Source organism: Tiliqua scincoides, chromosome 1 (genome assembly GCF_035046505.1).
Source record: "Tiliqua scincoides isolate rTilSci1 chromosome 1, rTilSci1.hap2, whole genome shotgun sequence".
NCBI classification, from domain to species: Eukaryota; Metazoa; Chordata; class Lepidosauria; order Squamata; family Scincidae; genus Tiliqua; species Tiliqua scincoides.
This window is the reverse complement of record NC_089821.1, coordinates 53981820-54006357: the sequence shown is the minus strand read 5'-3', so window position 1 is coordinate 54006357 and position 24538 is coordinate 53981820. Positions and strand designations below refer to the sequence as shown.

Sequence of the window (24538 nt, the reverse complement as noted above, 5' to 3'; positions counted from 1 at the left end):
GGATCAGTAGTTCTCACACATTCAGCACCAGGACCCACTTTTTAGAATGAGAATCTGTCAGGACCCACTAGAAGTGATGTCATGACTGGAAGTGAAATCATCAAGCAGGAACATTTTTAACAATCCTAGGCTGCAATCCTACCTACACTAACCCAGGAGTAAGTCCTATTTACTGTCATTGTTAAAAGAATATACATAGTAGCTTGTTCTGTACAGGTCTGCAACATTTCCCCAAATGCAGCCACATACAATAGTAGCATCAAGTCTAATATATTAACAAAATATATTGAAATGAATGGGGACCCATCTGACATTGGCTTACAACCCAACTAGTGGGTCCCGGCCCACAGTTTGGGAAACACCGAGGTAGATTATGCTATATGCATCAAGGGTTAAACAACTTGCTATCTGGGAGGTGGAGCACTGCTGCCCAATCACCATTATAACCACAGAGTCTTGAGCGGCTGGTAAAGTGAAACTTTTTTCAGGTGGGTCCCGATGCTAAAATATTTGAGAATCACTGCTAAGCTCCTTCACGTGCCTTTATCCAACCCCTTTTTCTTGCTTCAGTGTACTACTTTGCAGCTAAGCAGTAATGTTGACTGATCTTTGATAGAGCACAAGTTACCTAGGTACACTTACAGGACAGTAAGTTCCATTGAGTTCAGGGGAATTTACTTTTGAGGAAACATGCTGAGGCTTGTTCTGATTGAGTCAGAAATAGCAGCAGGGACTGGCCAGGTAGGACACTGTCCAAGAGCCCACATCCATCCCTGAACACAAGTAGCACTACCCAGTGCACCACCAGGGGTCGCATAGGGGGCTCCAGTGCAGAGCTTGGGAATTATTTTCTCATCTTTTACTAAGCATATAACCTGGAACAAACAAAACTTCTGTTGGGGAAAATAGGAGGGCAACCTTGCTTAGTCAACTTGATGTGTAGAGGAGGTGCTACACTGACAGGAAGCCAGAACTGCCAGTTTCGTTTTTTCCTCAGCCTGCTACTTTCCCCTTTAGCAGTTTCCAATTTGGAGAGGACACTTCCCCCACCATTTAGCTTAATGACTGGAAAAGTCTCTCCTACTAAATACGAGATCAGGCTGCTATTGAAGGCACATAAGCAAGAAGACTGGTGGTAACCCTAGATATCGCTTGAGTTTGTTTGAAAAGATGTCTTATATCTGGTCCCACCACTCCTCCTTAATTTTCAAGCTTTTTTTCCTTTTGTGGATTTAGCAAACCACAATCTTAAGAATGGACACAATTACCTGTTCACCTAAGGAGAACCAGAAGCAGAGGCTGACATGGCTTATGTGCCTTTTACAACTGTAGAGCAGAGATAATTGCAGCACATGCAGTTCTTCTTACCCTTCATCACAAAATGAGCCACACCAGTTGTTAATGACACATGAGTTCTCATATTTTTTCTTTTGGTCTTCCTTCTCTACCAAGCTGGCAAACCTTACAGCTTTATAGGGACACTTTTGTCAAGACACAGGAGGGAAGAGGGTTCAATATTGGGCTCCCCATGCATCATGATCCTGACTAGGCCCACCACAGCTGCTATTTAAAAGAAACATGAATATTGGTCAAACTACATGCTCAACATACTGTGAAGTTTGGGCATGGAAGCAAAACCAACTGAGTGGAGTAAAACTTGCTTCCAAGTAGAGAAACAAAAGCTCATGCATAAGACAATGAGCTCTGAGCTATGAAATCCCTCAACCCTTAACTTATTGGGTAGTCTTAGACCCAAATTAGACATGATATCAGGAGCACCATGACTAGCTCACACTTTTTAAAAAAAAGTTTTTATTGCAGCTTCTAGAGGGGAAGGGGCAGAATCCAATCAGTACCATTTTCCTGAGCACCATTTTCACTCTTCCCCTCCCCACTTTCCTGATCTGAACATACATATCCAGCTGTTATTTTCTCCACAACGAAAAATATTCCAGTCCCGTATTAGAATTATACTGTTTTCTCCTATACAAATTTGAGAGCTGTTCTGGTCTCGGATCACCCATGGATACCAAAACCTGTGGATAAACAAATCCACGGGATGGTCCAATATTACGTCCAGACGTGACCAGAGATGTTCTTCAGACACGTCCAGAGGTGTTCTGAGGCCCACCGAGACAGTGTGCAGCCTCTGCAAGTCTCAGAAAGGCCTTCAGAGGTGCCAGAAAGATACCTCTGTTTTTTTGTAAAAATCAGAATTGCCTTTCTGACACCTCTGGAGTGTTTCTGAGGCCCACAGAGGCCGCACGCTGCCTCTGTGGGCCTCAGAAAGCCTCCCAGATGCAATTGGAAAACACCTCTGGTCGCATCTGGGAACTCAGGTCCACACTCTGTTGTGGGTTCTGAACTTTTGGTGAATTAAATCCATGGTCCAAAACCTGCGAATAAGGAAGAAGGACCTGTATTATTATGTGAGGGCAAAATTGCAAGAAAAACTTCCCTCCTGTACCTCAAAAAGAGTATGGAACACACCCTCCCTATCCCTGCATATTCCTCACAATGTACATCATGTTAATTTTAGAATAGGGCACACACTGACCTGGGCTGAGCGGGTAGATTTCATTATCGGCCCCAAAAAAGAGGTTCCTGGTGAGCTTGCGAGGGTCAATTTTCTGCGGAGTGGATGAAGCAGGGCAGAGCGAGAACTTGCGCCGAAGGAAGTTCTCTTCCTTCATGGCATGTGCTGTAGGGGTTTTCTGAAAGGAAGAGACAGAAATACCAATGTTAAGTCACAGGAAACCCAACTGCCACACTCAGAACTTCTTTTGAAAACAAAACAATTGTGTTGCTTTGAATCTGCTTATTGTTAAACTGGGAGTTCAGTTTTGCTAGGTAGCGGTGTACAAACAAATAACGTTAGTTCAAAGTCTCATGTTATTGCTAGAAATTTGCAAGTCTCAGCAAGCAAAAAGACCCCATTTGAAACATTCTGTCATAAATACATCCAGTCAGTATAATATTTATTTTAGGTGGGATTGTTTACTTGATTTATTAATTTAAAATATTTCTATCCCGTTTTTCCAAATAGAAACCTTTCAAAGTGGCATACAATAATCAATTTATGTAGCATTTTGGTGCTACTTGAGGAGCAGCCTGAGATGCTGCGTTGGTGTGGCAGAAAAGCCATGGCAAGAATTAGACAACAGACACAGGTTTCAGAGAGGCTGAAAGTGCTGGAAGCAGGAGCAAGAATGAAATCAAGGGAGAAGTGAAGTGCTCCCACCCAGCTCCTGACCCAGCCTTTTATTAAGTCTCAAAACACATGATATAAGATTACGTAGTTGGGAAATTTCCACAAGGATGCTACTTTTCATACCGGCTGTCTACTAGCTAGTTCTAGCTTCACCACAAACACATTCCTAGATATGACTTCTCCTTCACAACATCTTTTGCTCACAGGCACAGAGTTCAATGACCCAACATATTTCCAAGGTTGGTTGAGTGTGCTCAACTGCGCAGGTGTGCCTGACTTATCCTTGATGCCAAATATGCTAAGACATCTTAGTGCCTGTGTATATAAATACTACATCTCACCCTTTTTTTCTTTCTAAATTGCGCTATGGGATTACAAATTATATGACTTGACACAACAACAAAAAACATTAAAACTTAATCAATTGATCAAAAAGAAAACATCATAACACAACATTTTGCTTCATTACTTAAATTGGCTAAAATACAATTGAAGGTTTCACATTTACATATCAAAACTTTTTAGAAAATAATAACACATCATTGAACTGGTTTTCATGGGTATACAAAGTTTGTTATGGCTATTGCTGCTGTAAAATGGGACCGTGCTAAGGTGTTTTTGTCCATTTGGTTATGCAGGAAAAATGTTTTTGCAAAACACACGGGTTATACGTCTGGAAGAGTTTTTTGGTTCTTTTTGCCATCAAAACAAGCAATTGCTTTTGAACTTTTAAATGTCAATGTTTTTTAAATCTTTCCATGATGCTTAAAGTGGGACGGCTTCCTTTTTGTCTTTTGCTGTTATGGGAGGTAATCAAGGCTTGAGGCCTTGTTGCTGGGTTGTTTGGTTTTGAGTTTTGTTTTTGTAGCTGAAAGTTTGAAAATTGGAAATTGGATTTTTTCTTTTCAGGCCTTGGTTCTCCTGGCTGATTTTGTGCCGACATCAAGCGTTTCTGAAAAATTAAACACAATAATACAGCCTGCTCTAAATTCTTGGGGTTCAGGCATGTCTTTTTTTTGGGTCTCACAATTGTCTAAACATATAAATTAGTTACTTAATTTTTTGGCTAAAAGGCAATACTGTGCCTTTTTGTGGGTAGTGCTTTTCTTTTCTGCATTTAATATTAAACAAACAAACAATTACATTGTCACATATATTTCATTTAATAAAACAGGGAGGCTCTAGGCCTATGAAATATCTCTAAAATATATATTGATCTTAATCAAACAAACAAACACATCATTGTCATATCCCTCATTTTAATTCTTTTTAAAAAATTGAAAGATACACTTTGTATGTATTAGTGGGGAAAAAACATAAAACAAATTTTTTTTATAATGTGGGGTGCTATCTTTAAAATACATATATTTCTCACTAGAAACTATTTTGTTTAATTTTATACATATATTATCCCTCTTATTTACATACTTTAACAGTGGTATTGTACTTTACTTCTGGCTTTCAACAGGCAACATGTTGCTAAAACTGACATGCTTTTGCTTTTTTTGTGAAATTTTAAACTTTAAACTTTTTGATATAATTAAACCACTACAATTAACTTAAAATATTACTATTTGCTAATCATTTATACATATACATTAAACTATAAAAAAACTAAATTGACTGGTATCTTTCTATACCAGATCTGGGGGATCTGATATGGTTTTCTTTAGATGGTATTCTGAAGAGGTTTGCAAACCGAAAAATTTAAACTGTCAGAGCATTTTTTTTCTTCTTCTGTGATTGTAAACACAAGACTTTTACGGTTGTTTACAATTTTTTATCTATGTTTGGGAACACTGTGGTTTACTATTAAATTAAACAAACTGCTGGTGACTTTCGGTTTGCTTTTAATATTTAAAGACATAACACTTAATAACTTATAACTTTAAATGCTATAATGACTGCTACTAATGGGTAAAATGGTTAATAACTACAGTTTTTAAAAATATGAAATGAGAGATACTATGAAGTTTAAAATCTATCATAGTAGCTTCAACTTATGGGGAAAAAAGTTTGGGAAATTTTTTATGGAAACTTACCAAACTTAAAATGGCTGGTGGTTGCTGTCTTAAAGGGTGTGGAATAAAAAACACTGAAAAAGATGGCTATGGTTTGCTTACACGTTTTATAGCTCATCATTGGTTGTTGGTGCTTTTTATAAAAATTTTTTATTAATGACTATAATTAGGATGCTTTTTCATCTTTAATTAAGAAATGGAACTGTATTCTTAAGGGCACTGGACAAAACTAAAAGGTCAGTGCTGTTGCTATTGTTGCAGCTCTCTTGGACTCCTAAAATGACTGGAACCTACAGGGCTATCTTGCATTTGGTGTAGGAATTAAAATTTAGGGGTTAGCCTTAAGGGCTTCCCACTATGTTTTACAAGTCTTTGGCATATACTAGTGATGCCAAAAACTTTAAATACAATCTGTACTTCTAAAAGGCACAGAATAAAGGGGAATTGATTGTTTTTTAAGGACTTGTCTGTGGCATTGTACTACAGGGCAAATTATGGTTTTTTGTTCTGATGAGTTAGTATACAAAAAAGAGGAGGCTAACACAAAGTTGGGCTGTTAGACTTACTTTAGAAAAAAAATTTGCTAATAATTCTTTTGGTCCTTCCTTTAAGGTGGTTGATGCTTATGGAGCTATACTGCATTTTGTGCAGTAGTTAAAACTATGTGCTTTAGGAGCTTCTGATTGCCAAAAATGTGGCATCACATTTTAAATACAACGTATGTTTGATAGTTAAGATAATAAGCATGTGGTTTTGCTGTATTAAATGCTTCTTCACCTAACAGCATATAAAAAAGCTGTTTATGGTGGGGGGATGGTCTTGCTGTTTGAACTATTAAAATAATGTCTGTCCTGGCAAAATTAGGAGCATTGATATACTACATTTGACTTTTTTGGCAGGGTGGCTGCTTGTTTACTATACTTTGTGAATTGGCCACACCTGGAGTATTGTGTCCAGCATCTCAAAAAAGACATAGTGGAAATGGAAAAGGTGCAAAAGAGAGCGACTAAGATGATTACGGGGCTGGGGCACCTTTCTTATGAGGAAAGGCTACGGCGTTTGGGCCTCTTTAGTCTAGAAAAGAGACGCCTGAGGGGGGACATGATTGAGACATACAAAATTATGCAGGGGATGGACAGAGTGGATAGGGAGATGCTCTTTACACTCTCACATAACACTAGAATCAGGGGACATCTACTAAAATTGAGTGTTGGGCAGGTTAGGACAGACAAAAGAAAATATTTCTTTACTCAGCGTGTGGTTGGTCTGTGGAACTCTTTGCCACAGGATGTGGTGCTGGCGTTTAGCCTAGACACTTTTAAAAGGGGATTGGACAAGTTTCTGGGGAAAAAAGTCTATTACGGGGTACAAGCCATGATGTATATGCGCAACCTCCTGATTTTAAAAATGAATTATGTCAGAATGCCAGATGCAAGGGAGGGCACTAGGATGAGGTCTCTTGTTGTCTGGTGTGCTCCCTGGAGCATTTGGTGGGCCGCTGTGAGATACAGGAAGCTGGACTAGATGGGCCTATGGCCTGATCCAGTGGGGCTGTTCTTATGTTTTTAAGTACAATTTGTATTTTTTGTGGCACAGAATGAAAAAAAGTTTACTATTTTTTAAAGACTTGCCTATATTATTAGGACAAGCTTATAATTCTTGAAAATATTTGTCTGTGCTATTTGATTTAAAATTAATGGCTTGCTCCATAATTAAATGGCTGCAAGGTTTGATTTACCTATTATTAACACAAGATGGGGTTATTTTACATCATAAAAATTAAATTTGGATTTGGGAGGCCAAATTAACGTGGTTCCATGGGTTGAATTCGTTTGTTTACTTTATGGAGATCATACAAGAGTCTCCATTTTCTAAATGTCTTTTCTTATGACAAATATTGGTATATTCTATGGACTAATGAAAAGAACAATATGTTTGACTTATAATTGTTCTTAAATTAATGGGTGCAATGCCTCCAATTTTTCTTTAGACAGAGGCTATTGCTTTACCTAAACTGGGCTACCTGGTAGCCAGGTAAGTGGCAGGACATTGCCTGTGGAGTTGTGCCACATGGCAATTTATACTTTTTATTCTAATAAGATGAATACACAAGGAAGATTATGAATAGCTTAAGAGTTTCTTTTGTTCTGTTTGCAAAGCACCACATTTAAAGGTGCTTCTTTCGCACTACCGAGGGCATTGTTTTTGTTGTTCTTGTGGAGGTCTAGTTTTGGCTTTGCTGTGTGTTACTCATGTTTACTCATGTTGCTGTGTGTAACTCATACTTATAGGTATGCTTGCTTACTGTGGAGTTCTTTTCTTACTAAGTTGGTACAGAGGGGGGAAAAATACAAGCTAACAAAAAGGGTTTTTTAAAGAGCACCTGGAGGAACACAGATGAGTGCTTTTAAGAGTTAATCTCTTGCTCTGTTGCTTGGACTAAAAAGCACAGTTTCTGATAAGAGGACAGATGTATTCTTGTTTATTTCCTCTAACTGCTTTACCACTGCAGAGTGAAAGTTTGGATGGTAAATTAAGTCTGTGACCTCTTAGAAGGAAACAAGGTGCTCAGCTTTATAAAAAGTGTGTATAGCAATAATGCTACCTGGGAAGCAATAATGCTACCTGGGAAGCAGCCCGAGACCCCGGAAGTCAAGGACTGCTTGATGTGGTGCAGAAGCCAGAGCAAGAAAGGGTCCCCATTTGCTGTGCTAGATGTAGCAGCGAATGGGGAACAACAAAGAAAGTTAGGCTGCTAGAAATAAGAAAAAGCAAAGGTTCCTGTACCAGGGCTAGAAGTTGCAGAGGGTCCCTGTTGTTCCCAGGTTCAGATTAAGCAATGAATGGGAGCAGCCTATAACAGGTTGCTGAATATAGCAGAGAGCAAAGCAGTTTGTCTGCTATACTTGGCTGGCCCACATCTGGGCACCTAGCATAGCCACAAAGTTGCTGAGAAGCAAATAGACCTCAAAGTCAGATGCTTGTAAAAGCAAATGCAGTGAGAAGTCAGAAAGACAACAAAAATCCAAAGGTCGCAACGCAAGGCTGCTTGGAAAACACACAAGGCTGTAAGAGTGAGGCTAGAGCAATAGAAAGTCAAAGCAATAGGTGGGAGGTAGACAGCGGACAAGCTGTTCGAATAAAAAAAACAAGACAGCCTGTCTACTGCACCTGATTGTTGCAGAGAGTCTCTGTCCTAGGACCAGAAGTCTCTGTCCCAGGATTAAAGGTTCCTGTTCGAGGCGCCAGATGTAGCATTTTGGTGCTACTTGAGGAGCAGCCTGAGATGCTGCGTTGGTGTGGCAGAAAAGCCATGGCAAGAATTAGACAACAGACACAGGTTTCAGAGAGGCTGAAAGTGCTGGAAGCAGGAGCAAGAATGAAATCAAGGGAGAAGTGAAGTGCTCCCACCCAGCTCCTGACCCAGCCTTTTATTAAGTCTCAAAACACATGATATAAGATTACGTAGTTGGGAAATTTCCACAAGGATGCTACTTTTCATACCGGCTGTCTACTAGCTAGTTCTAGCTTCACCACAAACACATTCCTAGATATGACTTCTCCTTCACAACATCTTTTGCTCACAGGCACAGAGTTCAATGACCCAACATATTTCCAAGGTTGGTTGAGTGTGCTCAACTGCGCAGGTGTGCCTGACTTGTCCTTGATGCCAAATATGCTAAGACATCTTAGTGCCTGTGTATATAAATACTACAATTTAAAACAATTAAAACAGCTGGTGGAAGAGGTCAAAACCATAAACCAATCAGCAATAAAAACAGTCGCTGAAAGCTTGGAGGGATCAAAGAGGTTTTACTGCTCATTCAAAGCTGTCAAGGAGGTCTTTTGGTACATCTTCTCAGGGACGCAGTGTGGTGCCATTACTGAAAAAGTCCTGTCCCTGAACATATGTCAGTGGTGGGTTGGAGAGTTGTTTCTTGTGCCTTACTCTTTTGGAATTTGATGTTTGTACTTCAGCGTTTGCGCAGTGCATCTGGGGGTCACACATTTTCCTGCAGTTCCCAGGTGAGCAAACCATCACACCAAGAACTGCTAAATAATCACAAGAAAAAAATTGTCTATTTCTGTGCCTTGATCTCTCCTATGGGACGAGGCTGGGGAGGTTAGAGAAAAACATGGTAAAGACAGAGTAGGAGAAGAAATTGGAAATGGTAGCATGATGGGATGTGATAGACGGTTTGGCACAGTGAGAGGATGCAGGGAAAAAGGAGCTAATAAGCAGCCCATCCTGGGGCATTCCATGTAAAAATTCTTTTATGCAAATACACAAAGTCTCTGAGCAAAGATGAGAGAACTGGAATGTCTGGTGACTAGGGAAAACATTGACATAGTGGGCATAACGGAAACCTGGTGGAATGCAGAGAATCAGTGGCATACTGCAATCCCGGGCTATAAACTCTACAGGAGGGACAGGGAGGGGCGTGTTGGAGGTGGAACACCTCCGTTTACGTTTAGGAAGAGATAGAATCCAGCAAAGTAGAGATTGAAGGTGGGTCCGACTCCACCATAGAATCTCTGTGGGTTAAATTACCAGGCCTGAGGAGCGATGTAATACTGGAGGCATACTATCGTCCTCCAGACCAGAAACTGGAACGGGACCTTGAAATGAGGAAACAGATCAGGGAGGTGACAAAGAGGGACAGGGTTGTAATCATGGGGGACTTCAATTATCCTCATATAGACTGGGTCAATTTGTGTTCTGGTCATGAAAAGGAGACCGGATTCCTTGACATGCTAAATGACTGCCTTAGAGCAGCTAGTCATGGAGCGCACCAGAGAACAGGTGGCTCTGGATTTAATATTGTGCAGTACTCAGGACCTGGTTAGAGATGTAAACGTTACCAAGCTGTTGGGGAACAGTGAGCATGCTGTGATCCGTTTTGACATGCACGTTGGGGGAAGAATACCAGGCAAATCTCTCACAAAAGCCCTTGACTTCCGACGGGCAAACTTCCCTCAAATGAGGAGGATGGTTAGAAGGAGGTTGAAAGGAAAGGTAAAAAGAGTCCAATCTCTCCAAAGTGCATGGAGATTGCTTAAAACAAAAGTAATAGAGGCGCATCGGAAGTGTATACTGCAAAGGAAGAAGGGCTTGACTAAGTCCAGGAGGGTGCCTGCATAGCTAACCAGCCAAGTTAGAGATGCCGTAAAGGGCAAGGAAGCTTTCTTCCGTTAATGGAAGTCTTGCCCTAATGAGGAGAATAAAAAGGAACATAAACTGTGGCAAAAGAAATGTAAGAAGGTGATACGGGAGGCCAAGAGAGACTATGAGGAATGTATGGCCAGCAACATTCAGGGGAATAATTAAAGCTTCTTCAAATATGTTAGAAGCAGGAAACCTGCCAGAGAAGTGGTTGGCCCTCTGGATGTTGAAATTAAATGAGTTCTTTGCATCTGTCTTCATGGCAGAAGACCTCGGGCAAATACCGCTGCCCGAATGGCCCCTCCTGACCAAGGAATTAAGTCAGATAGAGGTTGAAAGAGAAGATGTTTCAGACCTCATTGATAAATTAAAGATCAATAAGTCACCGGGCCCTGATGGCATTCACCCTAGAGTTATTAAGGAATTAAATAATGAAGTTGCTGATCTCTTGACTAAAATATGCAACTTGTCCCTCAAAACGGCCAAGGTGCCAGAGGATTGGAGGATAGTAATGTCATACCATTCTTTAAAAAGGGAAAGAGGGAGGACCCAGGAAACTATAGGCCAGTCAGCCTAACATCTATACCGGGTAAGATGGTGGAATGCTTCATCAAAGATAGAATCTCAAAACACATAGACGAACAGGCCTTGCTGAGGGAGAATCAGCATGGCTTCTGTAAGGGTAAGTCTTGCCTCACAAACCTTTTAGAATTCTCTGAAAAGGTCAACAGGCATGTGGATGTGGGAGAACCCGTGGACATTATATATCTGGACTTTCAGAAGGCGTTCAACATGGTCCCTCACCAAAGGTTACTAAAAAAAACTCCACAGTCAGGGAATTAGAAGGCAGGTCCTCTCCTGGATTGAGACCTGGTTGAAGACCAGGGAACAGAGAGTGGGTCTCAACGGGCAATTTTCACAATGGAGAGTGGTGAAAAGCGGTGTGCCCCAAGGATCTGTCCTGGGACCGGTGCTTTTCAGCCTCGTCATAAACGACCTGGAGACAGGGTTGAGCAGTGAGGTGGCTAAGTTTGCAGACGATACCAAACTTTTCCGAGTGGTGAAGACCAGAAGTGATTGTGAGGAGCTCCAGAAGGATCTCTCCAAACTGGCAGAACGGGCAGCAAAATGGCAGATGTGCTTCTATGTCAGTAAGTGTAAAGTCATGCACATTGGGGCAAAAAATCAAAACTTCACATATAGGCTGATCGGTTCGGAGCTGTCTGCGACAGATCAGGAGAGAGATCTTGGGGTGGTGGTGGACAGGTCGATGAAAGTGTCGACCCAATGTGCAGCGGCAGTGAAGAAGGCCAATTCTATGCTTGGGATCATTAGAAAAGGTATTGAGAACAAAACGGCTAATATTATAATGCCATTGTACAAATCGATGGTTAGGCCACACCTGGAGTATTGTGTCCAGTTCTGGTCACCACATCTCAAAAAGGACATAGTGGAAATGGAAGAGGTGCAAAAGAGAGCGACTAAGATTATTACTGGGCTGCAGCATCTTCCTCATGAGGAAAGGGTACGACGTTTGGGCCTCTTTAGCCTAGAAAAGAGATGCCTGAGGGGGTCATGATTGACACATACAAAATTATGCAGGGAAAGCATAAAGCTGATAGAGAGATGCTCTTTACACTCTCATATAATACCAGAACCAGGGGACATCCACTAAAATTGATTGTTGGGAGGGTTAGGACAGACAAAAGAAAATATTTCTTTACTCAGCGTGTGGTTGGTCTGTGGAACTCCTTGCCACAGGATGTGGTGACGGCATCTGGCCTGGACCCCTTTAAAAGGGGATTGGACAAGTTTCTGGAGGAAAAATCCATTCTGGGTTACAAGCCATGATGTGTATGTGCAACCCCCTGATTTTAGAAATGGGCTATGTCAGAATGCCAATGCAAGGGAGGGCACCAGGATGCAGGTCTCTTGTTATCTGGCGTGCTCCCTGAGGCATTTGGTGGGCTGCTGTGAGATACAGAAAGCTGGACTAGATGGGCCTATGGCCTGATCCAGTGGGGCTGTTCTTACGTTTCCTATGTTTCTTATGTTACATAATCCACTGGTCAACTTTTCTGACAAAGAGATAAACATCTATTACCTATTAATGTCTCTACATCAAGTTGGGGATAAATTCAACCTGATTAAGAAGCGACTCTATCACACCTCTCTCTCTCTCACCATGGTGGACATAATGCAGAGAAGGGAATTTGCTGCCTTTTCAAGTTCGCTATCATGGGCTGTATTCAGTCTGCAAATGGGTGCAACAGTCAGTAGGGAGTTAGTTGCCCCAGTCATACTCTACCCACATCCATAATTCATTGCTTTTTAGAGCAGTAGTTATTCATAGAATGCAACTGATAATAACCTGCATAGCCAGAGTGTTTAGATACATAACCAAGTAGTGTGGGGGGATGTTTGGTCACATACAAGATCTCAGACGGTGTTGCTACCTAGGGAAACCACAAGCGCAGGCCTGACACAAACATGTTAAAAAAAAGTATGCCTTACGGCAGCAGTTTTCAAACTCTCTAGGAGAGTTTGCACCACTGTAAGTCCTTCTGGGGGCGGGGGGAAGGCAGCAATGTGATCCCCAGGATTGTGCTGCTCAGGAGGGCTGCAGGATGCACTCACCAGTCCCTGCAGCAGCCTGTGGAGAGCGCGGGGAGCCCTGCATGAGCACCTGCAGGACTCCCCAGCTTGTTAGAAGTGAAAGTGGAGTGATCACGCTCCACTTTTGGTTTTGTGGGCAGGGCAACGCCCCAGGCAGTAGGCATGGTGATGTACCTTCACTCTGCCCCTGCTGGTTTCTTGGCTATAACTTTTGATAGAACAGAGATATTTAAACTCAGTTTTTTCACTGCATTCTACATGAAATTACGCATTGAATGATATATAACATGATGGCATTATTCGAATATACCAAGATTTAAAAAATTTTGGCCAGTAGTGGTGCACACACCCCTGTGCGCTTCACTTGGTGCAGCCCAGAGCCCCTGCATCCCCTAGGGATGCCACTGTGTCAATGTTGTTAATTATATTCTTGCAAACTTCTTGTAAGATCACATGGTGCTAAAAGGCAGGATGCTGCCTGGGGCGTCTTAGCTTTTAAGAGAAAGGATGGAATATTAATCTATTATATAAATTAAATTAAATATAACTGTTTCAAACAAAAACCCAGGATCTGGATGACAGCAAACCTGGTCACCCTTGAACTGGCTTTCTAAGTTTGGAGAGATGGGCTCAAATATATAAGGAACTGTAATGCCTGAGAACATTGGTTGTAAGGATGTGGGTATATTCTGTTCCCTCCTTGTCAATTGTTATTATTTCCATCAATTTTCTATGATTTTCCAATACTGCCAACATGGACATGCAGGGAAAGAACCCAGACTGAGACCACTAGTCAGAGTAGAATTGGCTATGTGGACCAATGATCAGCCAGTACTGATCAGAATAGTTCATAGATTAGCCAACTACAGATGATATTGATTAATTGGGGAAGTTAATTATAATCTGCAAGGGCAATTTTTTAATCTGCAAAGCTGGAGGGGAAATGTGTTTCTTTTTTAGATCATTTTGTTTCCGGTGTATTATTGTAACAAAGGAATGGAAAAAAGAAAATACAAAAGATGACATTTCTTTCTGACAATTAGCAGTGTCTCATAAGAACAGTAAGGGAGAGTTTGCACCATGCAATTTCCTAATACAGTACAGACTGGAAGAAGAGCACTAAAAAATAAGAAAACCATGAATAACTAGTATGGTTTTCTAAATGAGTGCAGCTCTTTTGACAACAGAAGATACACTGTTGAATTCAAGAATGTGTCTCCCAAAAGGGATACAAAACAGGAGAAACAATCATTTAATCACAAACTAACACAAGAGAGGGTGTTCAGAAAAATTCTCTCTGGTTAGGAAAATCCTCCTTAATAAATCCATCTTCTGGGTGGAGATCTGGCAGTCAGTGCTCACAGTTGTACATGAATAGAAACAAAAGAGGAATCGACATCAAGCACTATGTAACTTGCTGTAATTCTGTATACAAAGACAGAACTCTATAAAGTCCAAGACAGGAAGCAGTAGATAAATCAAGACTGCTAGAGCATTCCAGATAATGGACTGTTACAAAAACTGGTGTTAAATCCAAAATACTCCTGACATGACAGATCTGCTGGTGTTTTATCTCAGTACAGTACTTGCAAAATGACCCTGCAGAGCTAAGCCAACTTTCCGTTTTAAAAATCACACATTAACTTGCAATGATGTAACCCCACTTAGGCATGCCCTTTGGGGCCAATTCTTAGATTGTGGGAGAAATGTGGTTGCTGTTCCTCATGTGATCCTGTCTTATGCTGCTCTGGTGAAGAAACGGATGCAGAAACTGTCTGGGTATGCCCACTGAGCCAGGCTCTCCTGGCCGTTCATCGCACCATGATCCAAACTCTCCACCCATCCCAAAGCCATAACTAGAGAAGGCTGACATGCACACAGTGAAAGGATACAAATGGGATTTCCTGGATAGAGGCTCCTTTGCTAGGTTCATTGGACCTAGGGATACAGGACCTAGGACCATAAGGGATACAGTCTACAGCCCAGACTCAAGGGAACTGTTGTAATTAAGAACATAAAAACAGCCCCGCTGGATCAGGCCATAGGCCTATCTAGTCCAGCTTCCTGTATCTCACAGTGGCCCATCAAATGCCCCAGGGAGCACACCAGATAACAAGAGATCTGCCTCCTGGTGCCCTCCCTTGCATCTGGCAACCTGACATAGCCCATTTCTAAAATCAGGAGGTTGCACATAGACATCATGACATGTAACTCATAATGGATTTTCCCCCCAGAAACTTGTCCAATCGCCTTTTAAAAGCATCCAAGCCAGATGCCGTCACCACATCCTGCAGCAAGGAGTTCCACAGATCGACCACACACTGAGTAAAGAAATATTTTCTTTTGTCTGTCCTAACCCTCCCAACACTCAATTTTAGTGGATGTCCCCTGGTTCTGGTGTTATGTGAGAGTGTAAAGAGCACCTCTCTATCCACTTTATGCTTCCCATGCATAATTTTGTATGTCTCAATCATGTCCCCCCCTCAGGTGTCTCTTTTCTAGGCTGAGGAGGCTCAAATGCCGTAGGCTCAAATGCCGTAACCTTTCCTCATAAGGAAGGTGCCCCAACCCAGTAATCATCTTAATCGCTCTCTTTTGCACCTTTTCAATTTCCACTATGTCCTTTTTGAGATGTGGCGACCAGAACTGGATGCAATTCTCCAGGTGTGGCCTTACCATCAATTTGTAGAACGGCATTATAATATTAGCCGTTTTGTTCTCAATACCTTTTCTAATGATCCCAAGCACAGAATTGGCCTTCTTTACGCCGCACATTGTTGTAATTCATCAAACCAGGTGCAGTTAATCAGCCCATCACACCTAACAGACCAGGTGCAATTGATCAGCCCATCTACAACAGAGCATGTGCAATGAAAAAGCCAGTCTAGGAGTGGCCCAAGGCTTTCTGGAACCTGAGGCAAGATGCCAAATGCTGCCCACCCTCACCTAGTGATGTGGCAGCCTCTCCTCCTCCCGCTCCCTCGATTGAAAGTATCTCTGATACCCCATCCCACCCACTTCTCTCCTCCACATTCCTTCCTTTCTGTTTTGTCTCCCTATGCCATTGCATGGAGTAGTTGTAGAAGGAGGCAAGTGGACCAATGGAGGTGGGTGCCCCTGCCAATTTCTTGCTTGAGGCAATTTTTGGTAACCAGATCACATTCCCAGATAAAGTTGTGGGCTCTTCCTCTTTGACATGGTAAGCAACAGAGGATCCTCCTTTAGGGCACCCCTAAACCCCAAAAAATCACATGAGAAAGATGTAATAGTGCAGAAGGACTTACAGTAGCCTTCAAAGAACAGATATGGGGTTACTTTTAGTGTGGTTATTCCTATGTGACCTTGCCATGACACCCTGTCCCATTCATTTAGCAAACAAATGGTGAGAAAGCAGGATTGTACCTTCTGTACATAACCCCCATGCCAACATGCCTGCTGATGGCCACACATTCAGTGTTGGTGAGAAAGGGTCCCTACATACATACATGTGTAAGGCTCCTCTATGCCTAATCAGCATTCCTGGGTGCACGGAGGAGCTTTTATGTGGAGAGCACCCCTCACCATCAAATGTTTGGCTGCCAAGGTGTATAGCCAATGGGCATCTCAACACTGGGGTGTGTGGCCAGCTGGTACAGAGATCGCTGCCTGCATGGGTGTGTCGCAAGAAGACACCTATCAGGCCCAGTGCATATTGACTTCCCAGGAACACTTGTGTATAAGTAGCATCATGCTTTCTTTGGTGGCTCTATTGTTGCTTTGCCTGGTACTTCCTCCATTTGGGAATCTCTGTAGCCCAGCATCGTAAGGTTAGTACATATGTTCTGAGAGAAAATGCTGGGAGGATATTCATATAAATTTAACTAGCTTTTACATTTACTTTTTCAATTTCCTCTGACCTTATAACACAAATTGACTGACGTCATTTAACACAGTACATTTAATTTTCCATTTGCACAGAGGGAGTCTTGTCTGACATAGCCATGTTATTGTTTTCCCCTTGATACCTGCAGCTATCATGCTTCAGTTGTGTCTTTGACAAGATCATGTCTCTTTTACAGTCCCTTAGCCCTGGTGAAACTTTTTGGTCGCAGTTTGATAATAACAATGTTAAACTACAGTATCTCAGAAAAATAAGATGGTTTGTACAGCTTCTGCAGAGTGCTTATTTCCTACACCCCCTGCTTTATTTGTTGTTGTTTGTTCTTTTTTTCAGTTCCCAAAAACCTGAAAAATGTGGAATGTTTACTCAAAACTATGAGTGGGTAGTTATGTTTTATCAAATAAAGCTATTTCTGAGTACTACTTTAGCCAGCAACAAAATTCAGGGTGAGCAACATGGTATAAACACAATTTTCAGGCACTTTTATGCAAATTGTAGGCTTACCAGAATCCTGATATTCTGAATTCATCAAAAAAAGCTTCTACAGAGGATCCTTACAATGATTGCTTGTGCTTAATTTCTCAGTACGGATGTAATAATAAATGTGTAATCTAGAAATTAAAAATTTGAAGTACCCAGATGTACTGCAGGAGTTCAAGCATGTTTACTGGAAAGTAAATCTGAGTGCAATGGGAATTACTCCCTTGCAAGGGTGCTTAGGACTGTGGCCTGATTGTTAGAGCCAGCAGGTGTTTCTGGTGAGTAAGATACGTTTACAGCTGGGCAGCCCAATTCTAAGCTGCCTATTGCGCCGAGACTGCTGCAGCACTGAAACAGCTGCTATGGCATCCTGTACCAGTGGCTCCTTAGGGGAAGGGAAGTAGCCCCGCAATGGGGCTACTCGATTCTGCAGCAGCCCTTGGGCTGCCATAGAATCAAGAGCCTCTGTGTTGGGCCACGCAGCCTGACATGGAGCTCAAGATCCGGTGGAGTTGAGCTCCACTGGTCCTGCCTTCCTTCTACCTCTCTCTCTTCCCTGGCACACCTCTTCCCCGCCCTGAAACGCCTTCTTCCCACCTCCCCCCATGTCCCCACCTCCCTTTCCACTTCCCAGCAGTTTGGGTGACTGCAGAGCAGTGGAGCACCAGTGTTTCACTGGTGCTAAGGGCTTGCAAATGTGCTTTATGGCACCTTTGCAACAGGGTGCACTGGCAGTAAGCTGGCACACACTATATTCAGGATTGGGTCCTAAGTCTTACTAAACATAATCAGCTAACAGTAAAGTATCACCATTTTCAAACACCTCTATTTATAATGGAGCTAGATGGTCACTAAGCCACATCTACTTATTTTTTTTGAAAGTGTGCTACTCCAGTGTAAGCAGTGATGCACATGTCTGTCGTCATGTGAAACCAGATACAAACTGTGCCAAAAAAGCACTCCATTGGCACACTGCAGTGGAGACATTTTGTATGCCTAGTTAAGATTCACATGGAAGGCCAGGGCAATGCAAGGGCTAGTTCATGGCTCCCGAACAGCCATCAATACCAACTACAACGCTTGATTTCAGGAGCAACACATTTGAGTCTCTTGGGGCTGCAATCCTATACACCATCGGCTCCCTAATTTACTGTGGTCACAGCATCCTTCTTTTACGTCAGGCTCTTCTTCTCAGCTTTTCTGGGTGATGCTGTCTTGGATCATGTGAGAGCTTGCTCAATCCAAGACAGTGGTGCCTGGAAGAGCCAGGAATATGGATGCTGCCATCTTGGATCCTGTGAGATCTCACATGCTCCAAGATGGCAGTACCCCAGAGAGAAAATGAGGCTGCTGGGGCACAGCACCCCTGTGAGATTGCCACAGCACTCTCAGGCACCATGACATACAGTTTGGGAACCACTGCTATAAACATTTACCTGAGAGTGAGTCCCATTAAATTCAATGGAGCTTCCTTCTGAGGAGTCACACCTCAGCTTGTACCATCAAGAATTTTTAACAATTGAACATGGCATTGACAACTAGTTCAAATACACAATAACAGACCTAAACATTAACAATTAATTCAGACAACTAGGGAAACAAGGCACAAGATTTCATAAACAATTATAAACTTTTCATTATAAGTCTGGCCAGCTTTAAAAAAAGTTGAAAGCATGTTGACAGTGTTCAATTAATGGGGCTGATAACTGTATTTGGCAATTATTGTTTGCTTAAAGTATCCTTTGTAGCTGTGACACCCAATACTTATCAGGTAGCTCTTGCCCTTCTCTTAGGGTGGATTTAGTTATCAGGCTTCCAGTGTTGATTAACAATATTAATTACTTGCGCATTGCTAGTGAGTGACATCAACTCTTGCTTCACTGACCCTTCTAACAATTATCTTGCATTCAATATGCACAGCGATTACAAGTGGCCTCTTTAAGAATCCCCTGACAGCTTGCAACCTTCATAAGTACTAGAAGTAATAAACAAAGATCTGCCTCTCTGAAGGCAGCCTTTTCATGCGGAAGGGATTTTTTAGAAACAGATGCATCAAAAACAAGGTACGGGGCAAATAGCCCATTTTGACCAGTGCTGAATCTTTGCTCAATACAGATACAGTCCTTGTTCAACTTGCAACATATTGTCACTCTTTGTGTTACAATCTATCACAGGGCCAGTCCATCCATGAAGCCAGCTGAAACAGTTGGCAGCAGATTGGTAGGAGGTGTTCAACTCTGTCCTCCCATCTTGAATCCACTGGGAGGGGCAGAAGCTGGCACATCTCTTGGTAAGGGCAGGGACAGCACTTGGCATATTACCACAGACAGCAGGAGATCTTAGGCCAGCCCCGCATGTACATAATGTTCAGTACTGCCACTGACTTTGGAAAACACTGGCTTCACAACTCAAATATTCACATCAGGCCTACTCTGTGAAAACAAATTTTAGGACCACACCCTGTTTCAAACAAAGCCTTGGCTATTCACTTTGGCAGGGCTCAGAAGAAACAAAAAATATTTGACCCAAGAGCAAATGTCCTTCTTAAAGCCACATTTTGGATCTTGCAAATAATCCTGACTGAATACTGAACAATACAATCACTTTTCAGAGAATACGCACCAATGTTGTGTTGTGTTCAGAGTATAGCAACATGAAAACAATGCTTTTGGAGACACCGTGGATCTAATAGGCAGGAAACAGGTATGAATAGCCCAGAATGCACTGCTCCCATCTGTTAGAATGACTGTCAAACATGCGGGGATTCAAACCCACTTGGTCATGTGGTTTCCTGGCTGACCTTGACCTGGTCACTTGAATCCTGTTTGAACATTCTTTAAGTGTAGACTTCATGTGAAACCATGATTTCCTTAGCTAAACCATGGTTTTGTGTTGCATCTGAACCCGACCTGCCCATAAAATGTGGTTTGATTGGAACCAATAAACCAGGACCTGAAATCACAGTTGGAAGCTGGTTTGTAAACCACACTTTGTACCACCTGTGGTTTCCTTTTTCTGCCTGAATTCATAGAGAATTAGTAAACCACCATTGGGGGTGTTGATCTGCTCAAGGGGCTGCTGCACTGTAGAGGCAAGAGTGAAGCTGAGACCTCTGGAAAAATAAGAGTAGCTCTCTAAACTATGGTTTATATCCTGTAGTCTGGAAGTTAAAACCATTATGTAGGTTAAGCACATACAGTTTCATTTTATCTCACCCATTGCAATAAATGAATAAAGTAATAAGTTACTGCCAGTTGTAGTGGTGGTCTTTATTTTCAGAGTTAATCCTTTCTTTGAGTGAGGTTTGTTTAATTTACCTTATTGTGTTGTCACTTACAAGCCTAGCTCTGCAAAAATTTTGCTACTCGCCTGAAGGTTCTATTAAAATCAACATGACAAGAAGGTCATCCCAGTCCTCTGAGATCAAACTTTTCTGGAATATAGGTGAAAAGTGTAAGCCAACAAGTGGGTCAATGCCAAGAGGCAATATAAACAAGTAACTCAGTCTTCAGATTCTAGCTATAATGTGATGGGAGTCTGGACCTGCTGTGCAATATCATCCAAATGTAATTACATAAAACCAGAGGTAGATCTTGGCAAAAACCATCAGTAAGTCTTGAGATAATCTAATTTTAAAATGTATAATTAAGAATGGAAAAGAGTCTTTCCAGTAAGAGGAACATGATCTCATAATTTAAAACAAGAATCTAATGTGCTGCTTCAAAAATAATGTCTTTGAAAAATAAGTACTTGAAGCTTTGCATTTTTGAAATTTAGTCTGGGGTCTCTCTTGTTAGGTCCAAAACTGGCCTGTCTGGGATGGGGGACTGTCTCAGGGGAAAAAGAGAGGGTCGATTAGGCCCTCTCACCCCAACTGCTTGGGAAAGGGGCGGTCTTATCCATTTGGGGTGGGAAATCACCTTCAGACAACCATACCATTTAGAACCAGTTTATTTTCATTCTGCATTGAGTAGAATATACATTTGATTTTAAAATGTCTCCCTTGCTCTTTCTGTCCTCTGTGCTCACAATGTCAGCCTCCAAGAAACACTTTAGCCATCATTTATGAAAATGACCACAGTCTTATTTCTTTTCTGGTTTTGGGAAAACAAAATGTTGCTTGCTTCTCAGGCTGGAATTTATAGTCACACAACACAGCTCAAATTAACTCCTTCCCTAAAATAGACTGCAGATATTTTCACTTCCCCTCTTCTTTTATATCTGACCACACTGCTAGCAAGACTGTAATCACTGTATGGGTTTTCTAATTAGAATCAGCTGAAATCAGCAGTAAAAATAGAATGGCACTGTCTGCACACAGCTGGGACTGGGAAATGCTAATGGAAAAGCACAAAAGTAGTGGAAACCAGTAAAAAAAAGAAAAGAAAAGAAAAGAAAAGAGTGTTTCAGAAATGTGGGTAATTGACAGGAAAAAAGTGCTTACTAAGGTTACGGAAGGCAGTCTTACTGGAGAAAGTGCAATCAAAAGGATATAAAGTGAAAATGCATCACTTAGTCATGACCTTCTGGTGAGCGCTGTGCTTGATCTTGGCATTTTAAAAAAATGCAGTCAGGCAAGTCCATAAACGCTGATACCAAAGTTAAATAAATACCTGTATTTAATGTAATTAGTGTATCACTTGCAGGTTGCACCCATTAGGCTGTGTAAACATTTCTCTCTCTTTTTTTTTTTTTGAAAGGCAAGTCATTGAATAAGCACATGTTAAAAGCCTGCCCACCAATACCAACAGAGTAATATAAACAATAAAGCGGAGTGTTTTCACTTTCACGCACAGAATGGATATACAGAAGCCATAAGCATATTATTTCTTTTTAACCGAGAGAAGGGTCATTAATACAACATGAGGCATATATGAAGGGTGAGCTGAATGACTTGATCTATGTTACACAGTGTGTGCAGTGGGGCAGCATACGCTGGCAAGCAGAGTGTTCCAGCCTCAACCCCTGTCAATGCTGGGTGAGACTTAGAAAGGTCCTGCCCTCCCAAACCTGAAGCAATGCTGTCACTTGGTGTAGACGAAACTGACCTAGACGAACCAATGGTCTGAGTTGGTTTAATGCAGCAGCATCTGGTTAGAAGACCCTCTCACTTCTGGCATCCTTGCACGTGCCCCAAGTGTTTGTCAGAGCTGGAAGATTCCAATTTTCTTTTGCTTAAGTTAGTTTCTAGCTCTCCTGATTGCAGCAACATGTGTGAAAGCATGAAGAAACTATTTTTTCAGGTGTTTGGAAACCATGAGGACATAGCAAACCCAATTATTTCAATGCACAAGGCAGGATATTTAAATATATTTTTCTCAAGTCTTGCACTAAGAAATCCAGAAAGGAAATATCAGAAAACAGATGCCAGATGTTGTATTAACAACCCATCCAAGGAAAGGAACATTACAAGTTTTTAGAAAACTTGTCTTTTTAAAAAAAATTTTTAACATTTCTCTCCCATTTTTTCCCCCCCACTAAGGAACTCAAAGCAGTTAATAGCAGAGAGGTGCAAATTAAAACAATATCAAACTACCGTTCTGCTTTCTCTCATCCTCATCTTGGCCAAAAGGTTCTAGCATGAGTTTGCCGCTACACACTAGGCCCAGCCTGAGAGCAGGTAGTCCCTGAGGTGCAGAAATTTGCTGCTACCACTTTCACTGCCTCCTTATCATCCTTCCAGCTAGTGGGAAGGGGGCGATCTGGTGGTACTGTGCCACTTGACCCTCTTCCTACCCCTTACCTCTAAGCAGGGGGACAACTGCTACTGTTGAATAAACCAGATCGAAAGTGGTGAGCAGGCCCCTTATGCCTGCACCTTGATCCTTCTTTGAGCACTCCCAGCATATCCCACACTTCTGGTTTTGTTTAAAGGGACCATGTGTGGAAGGGGCAAGGTAAGAGGGAAGCAGACTGGATCACTGCCTTCCAAACCATGCCAGGCTGGAGACAGGCAGTGGCAGACTTGGTCAGAAAAGCATACCAAAGCTGACTCACTACTCCAGGGCTTTTCAAACTGGGGTGTCACGACACCCCAGCCTGAGGGCCCTGGCCTTTACCCCCTTAAGGGGCAGGGAGGAGGCAGGGGGCTGCAGGGGCTTGACTGGACTTACCAGAGCCTCCTGCAGCCTCCCGGAGTTGCGGGGAGCCCTGTGCAAGCTTCTGCAGGGCTCCCCAGCCTTCTAAAAGTGAAAGTGCAGCAATCGCACTCCCAGTTTTGCGGAGGTGGCATGCGATTGCTCCGCTTTCACTTTTGAAGACCTGGGGAGCCCTGCAAACGCTCGCGCAGGGCTCCCTGCATCCCCGGGAGGCTGCAGGAGGCTCTGGTAAGTCCAGTCAAGCCCCTGCGGTCCCCTGAGTGACATGATCCTAGGGGTCATGTCGATGCCTTCCCCCCACTCCCATAAGGACTCAGAGTGGCTCAAACTCTCCCGGAGAGTTTGAAAATTGCTGCACTACTTCCTGCAACCTGCCAGTCAATGTAAGTGTATGAATTGTGTCATCAGTGGGCCAGCCCTGCAAACACACTTCAGTTTGCTGTTTTGGTTGTATTGCACTGGCTATCTTTTTCAGTCATATCAGGTTTGTCACTACACTGTCAACCGTTATGTAAGTGGACATAAATATGGCTTGAAAGCACTTGAACAACTCCTTCATGTGCTGTGTCAGAAATGTTTTATGGCTATCTAATGCTCAAAATGCAGAGACAAAGTAGATTGGAACTGACCTCTTCCTGTCTTCTATTTTTGTAAGGTATACAGTTTTGATCATTTGAAGCTACCTTGGCTTTAAAAGATAGCCCAGTGCAAATACAACCAAAACAGCAAACTGAAGTGACTTAGCAGGGCTGGCCCATTGATGACACATGCTGAGGCAGGCAGTTAGCCCACCTAACCCACTTTTATCCACTTAGACAATCCTCCAGTTCTCAGCAGAGGCATTTATCAGCCCTACCACTGGAGATCTTAAGAACTGAACCTACAAGCAAAGCATGTCTCCCATGCAGCTATTTGCTTCTTTCATTCTTTCTTCCAAAAAAAGTAGGATACAAACTGAGGGGGGGAAACCCAAACAAATACATAATGTAGCATTTACTTTTTGGCCTCAAAACATGGCAGACAACAATAAATACAGACATCACATTCATTTCTAATGAGACTTCAGAC

General features: G+C 42.2%; 1 protein-coding gene across 1 annotated transcript in view; it reads right to left on the bottom strand.

Moving 5' to 3' along the window:
* OSBPL5 (oxysterol binding protein like 5) overlaps positions 1-24538 on the bottom strand; it is a 161758-nt gene that overhangs the window by 57822 nt on the left and 79398 nt on the right. The window contains exon 2 of the mRNA XM_066626068.1: positions 2558-2714. Coding sequence (XP_066482165.1) covers positions 2558-2693 — 136 coding nt within the window. The 5' untranslated portion in view covers positions 2694-2714. The remainder of the gene's footprint in view (positions 1-2557; positions 2715-24538) is intronic.